General features: G+C 27.2%; 1 protein-coding gene across 1 annotated transcript in view; it reads left to right on the top strand.

The window, feature by feature from the left end:
• The first annotated feature begins 7,686 nt into the window (after positions 1-7,686).
• The window catches only part of LOC100200074 (beta-glucuronidase), a 47,863-nt gene continuing 36,991 nt past the window's right edge, over positions 7,687-18,558 (top strand). Inside the window, exons 1-2 of the mRNA XM_065807123.1 lie at positions 7,687-7,898; positions 8,224-8,409. Coding sequence (XP_065663195.1) covers positions 7,725-7,898; positions 8,224-8,409 — 360 coding nt within the window. The 5' untranslated portion in view covers positions 7,687-7,724. The remainder of the gene's footprint in view (positions 7,899-8,223; positions 8,410-18,558) is intronic.

Raw genomic sequence — 18,558 nt, 5'->3', positions numbered from 1 at the left:
GAGTGATCTACCCTTCATCTTATAGGATTAACTCTTAATTCCGATCTTTCTTGGAAACCGTATATCAAATCCATTGCAAAATTAACATCTGCTAAGGTTGCATCTCTTTAACGAGCTCGACACTTTCTTACTCCGGAAAAACGCATTGAAAACATAGTTGGACCTGCTCTTGCAGTCAACCTACAACCATTGTCACATTGTCGTAACGTTGCTTCTCTTTCACTTTTCTACAAATACTATAATGGGCACTGCTCTAAAGAGCTAGCGCATCTTGTGCCATCAACTAAAATTCATTCTCGTGTTACTCATCATTCAATTAAATTTCATCCTTTTCTGTGACTGTTCCTAAGTGCTCCAAAAACTCCTATTCGTCTAGTTTTTTTCCTCGAACATCATCAGTTCTTTAAAACTTGCTTCCTTCATCTTGCTTTCCTGATTCATATAACTTGCAATCCTTTAAGTCGTCCGTCAATCGTTATCTTGCTCTACAATCTTCATCTTTTTTCTTCCAGTAACATCCAACTCTAATAGCGGTTGCTTGCAGTCTTGTTAGAAGCAAAGATGTAAAAAAATAAAAAAAATAAAAAAAAACTTATGTATATATAATTAGAAGTTTAAGTCTGGCATTTAATTGGAGCATTAAAAAAAAACCGGTCCTAGATACGCGAACATCCCCTGGCTTACTATTATTTGTGTTTTTGGTGCTATTTATGTTTTAAAATAAATAAATAAAAAAAAAGTTAATATTTTTGAGAAAATCAAGTACATTTAGACAGTTATAAAACTTTACAGTATTATAAAACTTTTTTATTTCTACAAACTTTTGTTTGGATCACTAAAAAGTTATTATTCTGATACGTTGTAAACTAAAAATGGGAGTAAATAGACTTTGAACCCCAAGCAATAAAAAAATAGATGAACAGAAAGCAAAGAGTATTATATGCGTTATTTTTTCTGCATTCGCAGTTTTTTGCTAAATACATATCGCGAGGTTAGAATTATTTTTTTCTATCTCCATGTTTTTCCGAACCGAGAAAATCAAGTTCAAAGTTTTAAATGAACCTGCAGACCAAACAACATAAAAAACGCAAACAAAACCGATTTGGATTAGTATCCTATACAGACTACCACAGTTTCAAAAAATTGTTTTAAAATATTTAAAGTGCAAGTGTCTGAATTACTACACCCTGAATTGGAGATAGAACAATGTTATTTATTTTACACTAGTGAACAAATTACATAAACATGCTATGAGATCTTCACAACGAAATAAAACTTTAGTCATAAATTCTAATGGCATAACTTCTAAAATACATTGCATAATAAAAAGATATCTTAAAGAATAATTAGTTAACCAGAACCTCTGGTTAATCCATTAAAAACATAACATTTCAGTAAGAAGCCCATTTAACAACATAAAATATAAATATTTTGAAAATAATAATAAATAAATTACTTTAAACTACTCTTATAAAATGCAATATTTAGAGCAGGCATATACTTGAACATACTTTGAAGGACATTGGCTTTATCATTTGAAATTTAAGCACGCTGATTTAAGGCAAAAAACACTAGTATCACTGCCATGACTAAGATCTCAGATTGTTAATTCATGCTTTTGAACAAACATTACAACATGACTTTCTGTAGTATACATGATCTGAATGCTGGATGCTTTATCTGGATATAGGGAACAAGCTTAAAATTAAAAAAGTCTGCAATAGTTGAAAAATGTTTGAAACCAAATTTCTTCATTTGGCTGACAGGAAAAAAATTTATTTTTTGAAGAGCAGGAATTGCTCTGATTAAACCAAGGGGACTAAATATTTCAAGAGGAACGAGTACTCCATACTAGAATTTCCTGGTTTTTAAACCTTTGTAAAATGACTCTGATTTTTTTAACTCGCCTACTTTGCCGCCACGACCTCAACTTAGTTGGAGCCGTGAAAACTATACATCGATATCCTCGCACATTGAAGCTGTTGATTGGGAAACAGAATGGTCTAAATACAAACGATAGCTACCAGCTTCTAGTAAACGTGTATAATGATGTAATCAATCTATAAATCCCATCAACAACTACTCCTTTCACTGAGAAACAGGAGCAATAGGTAACGCCAGATCTTATTAAAGCGGTCAAGGCTAAACGCGCCTCTTGGGTTAAGTATATTAATGCAGGTCGCGATACGCACCAATTACTCAAAAAATCACATCGCACTGCATGCAAAAACATTACTAAAATGGTAAAATATTCCAGGCACAACTACAAAGAGAAACTCGCCAAAAAGTGCAAAAGCAACCCTAAACGCTTACAAGCACATGTACAAAGCAAACAGAGCGTCAGGAACACTATTAAATCGCTAGAACCAGCTAATAGCAACATCACTACCGATACCGACGATATATGCTCATTGTTGAATAACTATTTTCATTCGGTTTTTGTTTTGAAGCCCGAAGGTCCAAATCAAGCTTTTGAAAGTTGTACCGAAGCAATTTGTGTTGTCGACTCAGCAAATTTTTCTATCGATATAGTACAAATGTGCCTCAAGCACCTTGATGAAAGAAAGTCAACCGGCTACAACGGTTTACATCCACGGGTCCTTAGTAAATGTGCAGCTACCTTTGTTAAACCTCTTTCGTTTATCTGTTATAAGTTGACGAGTGATCATCAACGGCATCACATCTGAATGGCAAGCGGTCACTAGTAGTGTGCCTCAAGACTCGGTCTTAGGCCCATTGTTCTTTGTAATCTTCATTAATGACCTGCTGGACAGCATAAGTTATCATATGAAACTGTATGCTGACGACAGTAAAATTATTGGCATAATTAAAAAGGAGTTGGACAGCACCACTCTTCAAGCTGACATTGACAGAGCAGTGGAATGGTCACATATTTGGTTCATTTATTTCAACATTGAGAAATGCAAAGCAATGCATGTTGGTTGCGCATGTAACGAGTCAACGCGCAATTACTCAATGGCCAACGTTGACGGCACGCGTTATCAACTCAAAAAGACTGTAGTCGAACGAGACCTTGGCGTGATGGTCTCCAAAAACCTTAACGTCAGACCACAAGTAGAGTCAGCCGCATTAATTACGAATAGAATGCTAAGGCGATTCAAAAAAAAATTACGGAGTTGCAGTTTTTATTTATGGCGCACATTGTATTTTATTTACATTCGCCCCCACCTTTAGTTCATTGTGCAAGCCTAGTCGCATCATTAAAAGTCCGTCATTGCTATCCTCGAACAGCAGTGAACGCTCCATCAATCAATGCTTTTAAATACAGCATAACAAAGTAACTTTCAGAGACGCAGTTGCTGCTTTGTCTGTAGCTTCTGTGTATTTTTTTTTGTCAGCATAGAAGGGCCTGGTGTAGCACCTCTTCATCAAATATAAACCGATTTATTGTATTCGTTTTTTTTTATTACTAAATAATAATAAATAAAATAAAATTATAAAAAAAGTATTCTTATAAAATAACTACTTGAAATGTAAAAATACGATGTAAACTGCGGATAGTGATAGTATTAGTGATAAGACTAATATTATTTTTTTGCCCCGGCTATGTAAATACTTATACATTTTGATATTGTAGTTATATTTAAACGGCGAAATATATAAATACATATATATATATATATATATATATATATATATATATATAAATATATATATATATATATATATATATACTTATATATATATATTTTTATATATATATATATATTTATATATATATATATATATATATATATATATATATATATATATATATATATATATATATATATATATATATATATATATATATATATATATATATATAATGAATTGCATATACGTTGTGATTCTGAAACACTTTGATTTTTGCCGTACATACACTTCCCCAATAGCTCAACTGCCATTAAAGTTGCTTTGATTAATCAACTGCCATTAAAGCTGCTTTGATTAATCAACTGCCATTAAAGCTGCTTTGATTAATCAACTGCCATTAAAGCTGCTTTGATTAATCAACTGCCATTAAAGCTGCTTTGATTAATCAACTGCCATTAAAGCTGCTTTGATTAATCAACTGCCATTAAAGCTGCTTTGATTAATCAACTGCCATTAAAGCTGTTTTGATTAATCAACTGCCATTAAAGCTTTAAAAGTTAGAAAGATGAAAACTTTTTTATCAACAAAGGGATTATATTTAGTGAACTAAGTATTTACTTTTTGAACATTTTTACGGCAACTGAGAGCATTGCTATGTAAATTTCAAAAAAATGGGCAGCCTAAAAAGTTAACTGACTAAAAAAGTATTGCAGGTAATTTTTTGGGAATGTAGGTAGCGGTATACAGGATGCTATTTTATTAAAAATTTCCAAAAAAAATTATTTTTAATTGACTACCACTTTAAAATAATTTTGTTCCAAATTCTATATTTACGAGTAACTTAATAAACTGAGGAATTTATAGACAATTGTTGATTAAACAACAAAAAAAAAACTTACTAAGGGGTCGTCCATAAATTACGTATTGCTAAACTAAAAAAAATAGAAGTAGATCATTTGTCCTTTTGCGTAGCAATTTTCATTGAACTTTTTGCAAATTTAAATTCTAGTTTAATTAAGGTCTCCGCAAGGAAACACTTTACTTTTTTTTTGTTTTTTCTTTTTATTAGTTAAATTTAGCTTAATTTATGGACGATCCCTAATTATTAATAGTATCGTTCCTTTTGTTTTTAATATTGGCCCTAAATAAAAATACTTTTTTTTACGTAAAGTTCTTGACACCCATGGAAAGACAATAGGGTAACATGCATTTGTTAGGGGTCGTCCATAAAGTACGTACGCCAAAAATTTTGAAATTTGACCCCTCTCCCCCTGTTGCCATGCGTACTTTTAAGTACGTACGTATTTCAAATACCTCTAAAAGTACGTATATATTTTAAATACCTTTTTTTTTTTGAATAAATTTTTGAAAAAAGAAAAAGGTGGAGAAGGTATCTTTTGTACCAGTCTTCGCCACATAAGTTAATGTAATGAACTTATGTGGCGAAGACTGGTTCAACTCCCGGTTACGCCATATTGTACTATATTTTGTTTTAATGACGGATCAAATAAAAATAAACTATACTTAAGACGGACGTTTTTTTCAGGCACCCCTCTTTAGAAAGTCTGTAAAAAACGAGTCTTAAGCGAGGTCAATAGTATTGTAAAGTCTAAAACCCAGTGCCGAAGGTAGGCTATCCATACCCCTTAATTGGAGGAAGGAGGGAGTGAGATGAGAAGCAGTAAATTTTGCTCCCTTTTGCAAATTTAAGGAGCTTTTTATTTTAGCAAAACCAAGTGGTAAAATTTGGAAGATTTTGAGACTCTAAGGACAAATTTTTTTTTTGGAGGGGGGGGGGGGGCATCCAACCCATTACCAACGGCACTGCTAAAAACCTACTTATTGTCGACTCAAAAAATAGGTTGCCTGATATACGCCTTACTCAGGGCCAGTATATAAGAGGTGGAATGTGTGCATGGGCGCCCGCAGGATTTTTTGATGTTTCCACCCAAAGCGGCAGGGGCAAGCGTTAACGGGCTTTTTTGTTCCATGGCTTCCGCCGTTCCCAATTTTTTGCAATTCCTCCTCATTTGGAATAGGTATAAACATACTTAAGTTTGGAGTTTACACAATGTGTGAAAATGTCCTATCTGAAACATTAAAAAATCCTACAGGCGCTCATACATGTGTGTGCATAGAGGGAAACTAAACCCTCTACTCCCTATACCATACATACTTTTTATGTTCGCAAACTAGGATCTTTAGTCAGAATTTTAATTTTTCTATTGATTAGCTGGTTAACTATGATAAATTAGAAAATCAAAGTACGTACTTTTAAATTGAACCCTCCACCACCCCCCTACCCCATACGCTTTCGTACGCTTTTGAAGACCTTCCCCATATGAGCGTACGTACTTCATTAACGAACCCTTTTATTATTTTATTTTTATATATCATTGAAATAAATCAAATCCCTTGGCGTACTCCTAAATTATGTTTTAGATGTTCAAGCGTATTACTACAAAAATATAAATCTGTAAATTCTATGCTACTCATTCTAATCGACGTTTGGGAAAACTTAACAAAAAACCCATAAAATCTAAAATAGTCAACACGAAATAACAAACATAATGAAAATTGCAAAATAAACTCCAAATCTTTAAGAACTTGATGTGGGTAGATGAAAGATCTAGTTTCTATGAATATTTTTCCAAAATTATTATAAGGTTGTCGTGTGTAAGTGTTAGATATCTTAGGTACATTTGTGTTTTGTTTTCAAAGGTAAAATTTAATAAAAACCTAATTTTATGTAAATATTTATAATTTATTAGGTTAAAAAAGTTCGCACTCTTTCAGAATTGTGAAACTAGCGTTTAAAGTTTCTTAAATCGCCGTTGTCAAGGAAAATTTATGATCTTTAATTCGAATTCCAAACTGTTCCGAGAATTCAGCATGTTTTAGCGGCATATTTTGTCATATTTCTTTTTTTCTAATATATACTATAATATTAATACACTAAATAAAGTATATTAATTACCTAAGAACCTTGACTATACTTACAATACTAGTCACTTATTGCTAAATAATTTAGATTAGTACTTAGTAGCCTGGGTATATACTAGAGTACGTTAGTAGTATACATAGTGGTAGTTCCTAGTACTCTAACACTACTATTGTTATTTGTTTTTGATAATAAATAGATGTATAAGGAAAATTTTTACATTATTCATTTACAAATTAATAAAAATTAATAAAAACACTTATCTAATTTTTTTCTTCGCTAAAAATTAATTGAAAAATGTTATATATTTACTTATAAAATTGGTTATAAATCTCTCTCTCTCTCTCTCTCTCTCTCTCTCTCTCTCTCTCTCTCTCTCTCTCTCTCTCTCTCTCTCTCTCTCTCTCTCTCTCTCTCTCTCCTCTCTGTCTTTCTCTCTCTCTCTCTCTCTCTCTCTCTCTCTCTCTCTCTATATATATATATATATATATATATATAATGTATATATATATATATAATATATATATATATAATATATATATATTTATATATATCATATATATATATATATATCATATATATGTACATATATGCATATATATTGTATATATATATATATATATTTGTATATATATTAATAATATAAATGTAAATATATGTATATATAAATACATGTATATATTATATATATAATATTATTATGTATATTATATATAATACATATATATATGTATGTATATGTATATATATATTGTATATATATTTGTTGTTTATATATGTTATATATATTGTATATAATACATATATATATTATATAATATATATACATATATATATATATATATATGCATTTATATATAAATATATATTATATAATATATATATGTATTATATACAATATATATAACATATATATACAATAAATATATATATATATATACAATATATATATATATATATATACATATATATGTATATATATACATATATATGTATATATGTATATATATATATATATATATATATATATATATATATATATATATATATATATATATATATATATATATATATATATATATGTTTAAGTTCTACAAGTTTGGTCAAATAAAATCTTAAAAACTTTTTTTTTTATTCACTTAAAATAAATTTAGAAAATTCTGACAACAGTTTGTGAAGCTAACAGATGATCTTTTTCTTTTCTTTGATTTTTCTTCCTTCTTCCTTTTCTCTCTTTCCACAAGAATCAGAGACAAGAGAGGTTAAGTTACTCACTGGATTATGGGATTTCCGTATGGATAATTCTTCAGCAAGAAATGCTGGTTTTCACAATGAATGGTATCGAAAGTCATTAAAAGAGGTTTGTTAATTTGTATTGTTTTTCCAATAATATTACTGTTTACTATTGCAGATCCATAGGTACACTAATGCAGATTTGTATTAGTGAGTTTTAGAGTTTCAAATTTTAGAAAAATAATGATTATGATAAAAAGAATTTTTTTATTGTGTGTAGTTGCCTCCTTCTTGGGATCTCATTTCCCTTCACAAAATCTCTGTTTTTTATTTTTTCAGTCCTATAAATTTATTGACTTCAAGATTTGCAAAATTAAAATTGAATTTGCAAAACAAAAGAGGTGCAACAAACCTTTTTACTTATATTTTTTACCTTTTTTAAACATATTAAGACTGGTAAAGTTATTCAAATGCCTGTTCCTGCAAGTTTTAACGATTTATCTGAAGAAGCAACTACTCGTGATTTTGTTGGTTGGGTGTGGTATGAAAGAAAAGTATTTGTTCCTAGTCGATGGGATGATGAAAAAAATTTAAGAGTAGTTCTTAGATTTGAAAGTTGTCATTACTTATGTGTTGTGGTAAGTTGAATTTTTTGTTTATAGTTTAATATTTTTTTACTGTTTTTACTTCTATGTTTTCTTTTATAATGCAACTTTTTATTTTTTTTAAATTTTATTACTGATAATATTGAAATGATTCAGATTAAGTATTTTTGTCTAATGCTGATATTGTATATTTATAGGAAAATAGAACCTTAAAAAGATTTAGTTTGTTGTACTACTTTTGTTTCCTCTCATTATTGATTGAAAATATGTTTAAATTTAAATCTTTTATTGAGCAGTATCCAATAGTTGCAGCTTGTTTTAATAATTATAATGTTGATAATGGGTCATTGATAACACTTTAGATCAAGCTCATTGTGTAATTTGTGATATTTGGGTCAAGCTCATTGTGTTTATTATATAACCACTATAGCATTTTAAAGTTACACTATGTCTCAATCGGTTACAATTGGTAACAAGGTTACATTCTCTAATTTTTAATGAAATATTATGTAAATAAACTTAATAATGCAGTAAAAATTTGTTTATTATTGCCGCATTGCTAAATATAATCTTTTATTCTATTTTTATTGTAAAATAGCTTCATTTCAATTGGTTACTTTGTCACTGAAAAAAAAAAGTCCTAATTCACAACGTTACATCTCAATTTTTTTTTTTTTAACTTTTTAAAGTGTAACCAATTGAGATGTAACATAATGTATCAAAGTCTAGATTTGAAACATAACTAAAATATGTCTCAGACATAGATTTTTTTAATGTTACATTATGTCTCAATTAGTTGCACTTTAAAAAATAAAAAATAAAAAAACACTTAACGTAACTTAAAAAATTTATAATTGTGATATAACGTTTCAATTCTTAATTGTTTTACGGTATGTTTTACGTCTTGATTTGTTTTAAAGGTAATAAAACTAATAGTTAGATTGCTTAAGTATCATAAAAAACTTTTAAAGACACTTTTTTTTTATGTTTTTCGTTACCTTACTTTTAAAGTTTTCAAAGTTGTATTGACCTTTAAAAAGTCTATTTTTAAAACTAACCCACAATTGGGGATTAGTTTTTAAAAAAACTTTTACAATAGTCTTTACAATAGTTTTAACAAACGTGTTAATGCGTTTACAATATTGTTAATTAATATTATTGTTAACAAAATAATTTTTATTGTAAAATAGATTTAATTGATAAAAAATATAAAAAAGTTTCGTCTAAATTAGTTTTTTTTGTGTGACTAATTTGTCACGAAAAAAAAAAAGTTTTAATTATGTCTCAATTGTTTTTTTTTTAAACTTATAAAAGTGCAGTTTTTAAAAAGTGTAAACTGAGATGTAATGTAAAGTTAAAAAAAACTATATTTGAGTCATAGTTTAACTATGTCTCATATCTATATTTTGTTATGTTACATTATGTTTATTTGTTCAATAATACAAGTGTTATACTTTACAAGTTTATATAAACCTACTTGTAAAAATGTATATAAAATGTCAACCTTTCTTATGTTTTAATAATGTTAATCAAATACATTAATTAGTTGCAACAGATTAAATGTATAATTTTCACTTTCTAACTATTCTTTCTTTAAGCTATCTTTATAACTTGACTTAAGTCTTTCACAAAGTCTTAGCTTTTTATCTATCTATCTATATATATTTAAACAACTTTAAACAACTAAACTATATTACAAAGCTGCATAGTAGGTAACTTACTAAACTGTTAAAAAAATTTTGAATGTATACTTAATTTCATGAGATTTTTTATAAAAATTATTAACATTTTGTCCAGTGATAACTTTGTTCAAGTTCAAAGTTATCAATGGCATGAAATTTAATGTTCGTTTTTTCTGATTAATCTTGATTATATAAATAAAGCACTTCTCAAAAATAAAGTCTTGTTACCTTTAGAAAATGTTGGACCTTTACACAGGGTTTGGTTAAAAAATTCTAGAAATTATAAGTAGAAAATATTTATAATCAAATTTTTTGTCTAATGTATTAAGTGTGAAGTACTTTGCTGTTAGCTATGCAGCACAATTTTTAAGTTTAATCAATATTCACAATTACAATTAAAATCTGAGTTTTAAATGATTTTTTCATTAAGTTAAATTACTTTGCAACAATTATTTTATTTTTTTTGAAAAGGAAAAGTAATAAAAAACATTAAAAATATTGAGTTATTATTAATTATTATTGAATATTTAAAAAACAAGAAAACTGTCACTAATCTTAGGACTAATTTAGTTTCCATTCTGAAATTTGATAAAATAAAATGATAATTGAAAATTACTGAAGAAATATAATTAAGGCAATGAACTTGTAAAATCATCTACCACTATACAAAAAATTGTCAATTTATATAGCGAAACTGTTTGAAAGTTATTATTAATTGTCAGTTAACAGTTTCTTATCAAAGGTTTTAGAATTACTTAAGATGAATGTACTTCTTTTTTTGAAATTGATACATAAATATGAATTTTTACTCAGAATCAAAGTTTTGGAATTTATTTATCACTAGCTCAATGGAAGTTGCTGAAATTGTTTTGTGTCTTAATGATTGTAGAAATTGCTAGACACTAAAATTATTTTTTCTTTATTTATCCTACGACTTTGCAATAGTTTAAGAGATTTTTAATGTGATTGTGATTAATGTGATTAATTGTAGATTCTACATTGTGATTAATGTGATTAATTGTAGATTCTACATTGTATAAAATGTATTATCAGTTTTCATTTTTACTTAGGATGTGTTCCATGAGGAAGTGGGACAAAGCGCTGATATCAAATAGGTTTTGAAGATATTGTTACTTTAAAATCAGCTTTTTTAGACAGCTTATTTTGATATTACTATAGTTTTTGTTTTACAAGTTACTGTTCAACTAAACATGTGATTAAGCTAAAAATTAGTACCAGTATAGTTTTTAAGATGAGGAATCAGAATATAATATTTGTTTTCAATGAAAACATTAAGAACTATATCAAGGGGTTTGTACTTCACCTAAAGCTAATTTTGAAATTATAACAAAGGCAGAATGGAGGGCTAATAATCATGGTAGCATTAGTTTTTGTGAATTTTTTTTGTTTTTATTAAAATGTATATTTTAAACAGTGTTTTGGTGCAAAACTGAGTGGTGGGTATTTGAAATATTTTCATAAATAATCAAATGAATTATAATGAAAAAGTACATTCAGATGTTACTTATTAAGAAATTACTTATTATATCAAAACTTCCATTATAAAAAAAAAATATATATACAAAAAGAAACATCTAATGTTAAAATTATAAATATAACATATTGAGTCCAAAAAATTAAATAAATGCAAGTTTTGAATAAAAAACTAGTCTATAAAAAAACAAAACTTGTGTCTAATTAGTTCATAAATTGCTTATAAAAGAAAACAGGTGTAGTATAATTAAGTTAATTTAAAGATTGGATTTTGGACAAATCATCTATGTCTATCTGGTAAATGCACCTTGTTCTTTTAAGATAATGTTTTTTTTTTTTAACAATTTTAAGTATTCAACTGTTTTTGCTTGATTTTTGAAGATTTCTTTAAAAAATAAGTCTTGGAACTGGTTTTTAGAACTACTCTACGTTAATGGCATCATCACAACAAATGAATTAATTTAACCAAATCAACAAGTTTTGTTATTTTCATTATATAAAGCAGGTTGAGACTTCTTAGCTGTGGTTAAGGTAACTTATTCAGGAGAAGGAAAAACCTGATAAAAATTCCCAATTTAATTGTGAATAAGAAATCCTTGAATTGTATTATTTCTACTTTCTTTCGATAAAAGATATGCAGTCCTGATCTGCATAAAAGGTTAGCTCTAGGTATGGCATCTATAAAAGTTGCTTTAAATTTTCCATAATTTCATTTAAATAAAAAATTACGCTATGAAAACTCATCTAAACCATTTGGATCAGACACCATTGTCAATCCATGGATATTGAAATTAAAATGAATTATTTTCAGGAGTAATCATTAGGAGTAACATATTGTATAATCGTTTTATTTAGTAAATAGTTATTATATTATATAGTACAATTATAAAAATTTAAACAATGGCTTAAGCAGAACTGCTAAACAAAAAAATTTATTAGAGATAGAGAATGTCTCAATCTTTTTTAAATTTAAGTAAATCAAATTAAAATTCAATCTTAAAAAGTTTAGGATCATCATAAAAAATTATACAAATTAAGACAGCATGCGCAGAGCTGCAATTCAGAAATCAAGTTAAGAGAAGTTACAGAAGCCTTCATGTGGCTAACTGCCTTTATTTAATACGACACAAAAATATAAGAAACTTTTAATTGAACCCAGAGCAGTCAATTTTGCATAGTTATTTATAAGTATATTAAATATATATTAAAATTGAACCTTATTCTGTGTTTCACTTATAATAAGTTCACAGAGTTATTATCATTATTTGGAGACAAATATTACAAGAGAAAAATAACTTTTGAGAAAAATGTTAGAAAATATTGACTTGAAAAATGTTCAATGTTTTTGTTAAGAAAAAAATTAAACAAGTTGGGAAAACTTAAAAACATTATTAGTAGATGTTGCTAGATTAGATTTCAATAATTTCTTTGATGTATAAGATAAATAGAAGATGTTCTTGGACAGAACCTTGCAAATACTACTGATGACTGATGACCAATCTGAGGCAGCAGAACCCAGTCTGCTGCACTCTTTTTAAAAAATTCATTCCAGTAAATAGCATATTAGAAACACTGCTAAAACCACTAAATTTGTGGAGAAAAAGATCATAGGGCATGTCAAATGCTGTTTCATAATCTAGATAGAGGTTCCACGCTGTAGCCTCTTACCATTAAATATAATCAACAGTTTCCAACAAATTAGTACCAATAAATTCCAACAAATTGATAACACAGATTTATTTGTAGCAAATCTATACTGTTTTTTGGTTAAAGTATTCTTTGTGTTTGTTATAATTATAAATAATAATTTATAATTTGATAATGTATCTTTTCTTAACTTTATTATTTTAATCTTTAATATTTTAAACTAATTTTAATCATCATAATTATTTTTTACATTGTAGAATTTTACTTTAAAAACAAACATTAAAAAAAAAAAAAGCATTTAACTAGATTTTACCACAGTAAAATCTAGTTAAAAATACCAATTACAAAGCAAAATGACAATTTTACTAAAGAAAAAACCATAATTTATGAGTAAAAATACAATTCTAATTATTTTTTTATTTAATTCTAATTGTTATTTTTACTTTTAATAACCATTATTTCAGTTTTGATAATTATTATTATTTTATTATCACTACTTTTATTAATAAAATTATTTTTATCACTACTTTTTTACTATTTATTACAAAAATTTTCATCTTCAGATTAATAATTGTTACTGTTCATTCATGAATATTTTACTTAAATTATTTCTCAATTGAGCGCTGTACAGTCTAAACAAAGACAAAAGTCTCTTAAATATTCTCTTGGCTATTCAAGAAGTGCTCAACTAAGTCTTGTTTTTGTTATGGCTGGAAAATTTGTAATTCCAATATTTAAAAGTTCTGGCGATTTTTCTGACCTCTCTAATTATTTCTGACCCCTCTAACAATTGTCCAATCAGCGGCTTATGTGGCAATTGTAGCTTTATTGATCTCCTATATTCATGAACAGTTTCTACTTTATCTTTTAAATTTTTTTTTTGACTACTGTCTTATAGAAACTATATATTTCAATCCATTGCAAAGAAAGAATTTGTTAGGTTTGCCTCTCTCTATATCTTCCTTGCCATTATTCACTTCAGATTCTATTCTCTACCTCTATAAATCTTTTATCTGCTTTTAAATACTTTTGTCATATTTTTTCTAATGTTACTTTTTCTTTTTTTGCAAAAACAATTTTTGTTCAAATTCAAACAATGAATTGTAATGAAAAAGTACATTCAGATGTTACTTATTAAGAAATTACTTATTATATCAAAACTTCCATTATATAAAAAAAAAAAAATACAAAAAGAAACATCTAATGGTAAAATGAAAAATTATAAATATAATATATTGAGTCCAAAAAATTGAATAAATGCAAGTTTTGAATAAAAAACTAGTCTATAAAAAAACAAAACTTGTGTCTAATTAGTTCATAAATTGCTTATAAAAGAAAACAGGTGTAGTATGATTAAGTTAATAAACAAATGTTAGACCTAGCTGCAAAGTTTGAGTTTCCCATCATCGTAAAGTTGCATCTCTTTATTTTTTTCTGTTTTTCAAATACTCTTTTGGTTGCTGCTAAAGCAAGCTTCTATCTCATCCTTCTACAAAAACTCAATCTTGCATGACTTGTCATTCAGCAAAATTGCACCCTTTTACTGTAAGCGTTTCTTCATATTCAAAAAATTATTTATTTACCTTTCCAAAAAACCAAAATTTTTTTTCCTGAACATTAACGGATTGGAGTTCTCTTTCACATTTTCTTGACTTTTTTATTCTTTTCTTACTTATATACTTTTTTCCTACTTTTTAACCTCCTCCTCCTTCTTCTAACTTGAATCTAACTCAATCAATAAACTTCTTGATATAAGTCTAAGAGTGTTATAGAGTCGATAACCACAAAGCCTTTTTTACTCAATATCCATGCCAAGGGATTCATTCAGAACTCCGACTCGTCGTATTTTTTCCGGAGTTTCGGAGTTTGAGAGAAATCAAAAAACTTCGATGGAATTTCCACAAAGTTTTTAGAAAATATAAATTTTTACTCGTAAAATAATTAAATTCTTATTTTATTTCTACGCTGCTTTTACAATAGTTCTTATTGTTTTCAAAATGTAAGTGTTCTCTTTGTTCAATAACAACACTAATTTACATCGCAAAGCAATTGGTAATGCACAGTGGTCCAGGTGCTGGTGGTGGAAAAAACCTCAAAATAAAACTTGTTCAAATTCAAAATTCAAAACCATATTCAAAACCATATAATATAACATACTTAAACTTTTCAATTGTACTATTTCAAAAACTCTTTTGAGTATAATAATATCTTTTTAATAGTAGTATTTTTTTAAATCCACAAAAATCAATTGCAGTATAATAAAATGTAATTCATAATAAAATACCTTTTTTTTTTGTCAAAAAAGCAAGAGTATTTTAATTTTTAAGCAAAGATATAGTAACCAGTAACTATTTAAATATTATGCGTATGTGGTATTACGTAATATATTTTAACTATTCAGTAGTTTACTTTTACAAAAAAAAATTTAGTCAAGATCATTATTAAAAATACTTGCTTAAACTGGTCTTAAAATAACGAGGTAAGTTTTGAACATATACTACTTTTATTTTGTACAAGTATATCGTATGATCAAAATAACTTTGTCCACCATAAGTCTAATATCCTGCCCACTTTGCATTGTGGCAAAGTTGTGTAATAAAATGTTATCAGTGATAACAAGTAATATAAAATTAAAAACAAATATATGAGGTCATAATCAAATTAATAATTTTTCTTTCATAGAGAAAAATGGTTTTGGAAGCGTGGAATTACTTTAATAAAGTTGTGGTAAATGATAAGAAATACGGAGATTGCAAAAAAATATCATAAAAGAATGTCAAGGAAACAGTACAAATGGCCTAATTGGTCACGTCAAAAGTTGTGAGATAATAGATTTAAAACCATCCAGTTCCAGACCAGTTTTGACTAAGATGTTGTTAAACTATCTTCTTGCCAATATGACAGCTCTTGATGGATATTTGATTAGGTCCATAACTCAATCTGAAACACTAAGTATGCTTTTTGAAAATAATAGGCATAGTTTGCCCAAGTCAGCATCCACAATTTCAGAAAAAATTAAGATGTTTCATGCTGAAGCCAAATATTAAATGATCGCTGAGTTGGCTGCATTGAAAGCAAAAGGAGAAAAATTTGGACTAACAGGTGACGAATGGTGTAGCAATAGAGGTAGAAGATACTACAATTTAAATGTTCATTACAACAGATTGTATTGTTTAGGAATGGTGAGATTGCTATCTCTTAGTTCTGCCAAAACATTGAACATTTTGATAATGGAAAAATTAAAAGAATTTGGTATAGATAGTGAAGATATTGCAGGTAAGACCACAGATGGCTGTAGGTGGATGGTGAAATTGGGTACCATATTTAAGTTTCCACATCAGATCTGCCAGAATCATTCAATTCATTTGAGTGTTTGTCATTTGATATATGCTAAAAAAAATTGTCGCAAAATTGTGAACAAGGAAACTGAATCGGATATTGAAACAGAAACAGAAACTGATGGAGAGACTAAAGGAGAGTTTCTTATTGACTATTTGGAGGATGAGATTGAATATGAAGAAAATATCAAAAAAAGTCTACAGAAACTTCGAATACTAATTAAGTTTTTGAAAGATTCATCGTTTTGTTATGAAGTTCTTAAAAGAAAAATAAACGAAATTTACGGATCTTTGCATGACAAAGGACCATTGCTCGACAACCACACTAGATGAAACAATGTTTTTCAGTTGATTAAAAGATTTTTGGATTGCTGTAATTTGTTTTTGATTACTGATGAAGCTGTAAAAAAAACACTTGAAGAACTAAACTGCTTAAACGAGTTAAAAAAATTAATAATTTTGTAGGCGTTAATCTCCAGATACGAAAATTGTAAAAACATGTTGGTATCATTGAGGATTTTTCAAGTTGTCACAAAGTTTCGTAGTTCTCTTTCTGATGAAATGATGAATGGTGATGAAATGATGTTTTGATCTTTTTAAAATATTATTTAAAAAGATCTTCAGAATAAATACTATTTTTTTAATTTTTTTAAAAATTTTTACTACAAGTACCCTAAAAAGTCTTTATTACTGAGCACCGTGAAAGGGCATTAAACTGAAAGTTCACGCCTTCTTCCTAACTGATGGCGGTTAAAACTTGTTCGTTAAAAAAACGCTAATAAAATAAATATAATTAAGTATACTAAGAATTTTTTAAATTTTTAAAAAATTTGTTATGAATTATAAATCGAAATATGTAAAATTAAATAAAAAAACACAAGAACAATGTTTAATTATCAACTAGTTTAATTTTTTAATTTATAACAAAATATTATCGAAACTCCGATTTTTTCTTGACTCCGATGGAATTTTTTCTTGATTTCTCTCTAATCCATTTTTTCTCGAATTTGGATCCTTTGATCCACTTGTCTCACTTAAAATATTTTTTAGAATATATTTTTGCAAAATAATCAAAATATATTGCATATAGCTTCTTTTTATTGTGTGAGAAAATTTTTTCACAACAGGATTTTTCAAAGTTGATTGAGTTAATTTTAATTTTAAAGCGCTTAGTTGATGTTTTTGGCATTAACAATGTTAGATGGCGAGTTATTCTAAATATAACCAACCCTTAGGGAGAAAGAATTAAGCATTAGAGATTTCACAAGCTTTTCTTCCAACTTTTTAAAAATATTTATTTTAAAATATACCCGGTGCTGGGTATCCGGAATTAGAGACTCGGAATAAACTGGTTCCGGCACATCTCTAATATATGTATATATATATTTGTATTTATATATATACATATATATATATATATATATATATATATATATATATATATATATATATATATATATATATATATATATATATATATATATATATATATATAAATATATATAAATATACATAAGCGTATAAAATAACGCTCGTCCAATAGTTCAAGATTATTTTTTTATTTTCATAAAATATTTAAAAAAGATTTTTATTAAAGATATTCTGTTATCAAGCAACTAATATAACATATAAAAAGCACAACGTCGTTCTCTTTTGCCCTAACGTAATGAATGAGCAATTTAAAGTCGTTATTAAAGTCGTTATTGTCACTAATTTCAATAATGGAATGTGCACGTGGAAACACTATGTGAATACAAAAATGCGCAAATAAAATAAGAATAAAAAATTAGAAAACCATTATAAGAAAATTAAAACTGCGGAGTATTTTTAATCTTGTGAAAATATTAAGTAAAATTTATTTGATTTATTCTTTGTAATATTCCACACATCGTTTATGATAAAAATAAATATTAATAATAGAGTAAATTTTAAAATTAGTTTTTGTTCATAGTATAGATTTTTTATTAACTATTATTTATTTTAACTCAAATTTAAAACGATTCTGTTGTTTAGAATGTTCG

This window comes from Hydra vulgaris, chromosome 10 (genome assembly GCF_038396675.1).
Source record: "Hydra vulgaris chromosome 10, alternate assembly HydraT2T_AEP".
Lineage (NCBI taxonomy): Eukaryota > Metazoa > Cnidaria > Hydrozoa > Anthoathecata > Hydridae > Hydra > Hydra vulgaris.
The sequence above is the reverse complement of the archived record's forward strand: the minus strand, read 5'-3'. Positions and strand labels throughout refer to the sequence as shown.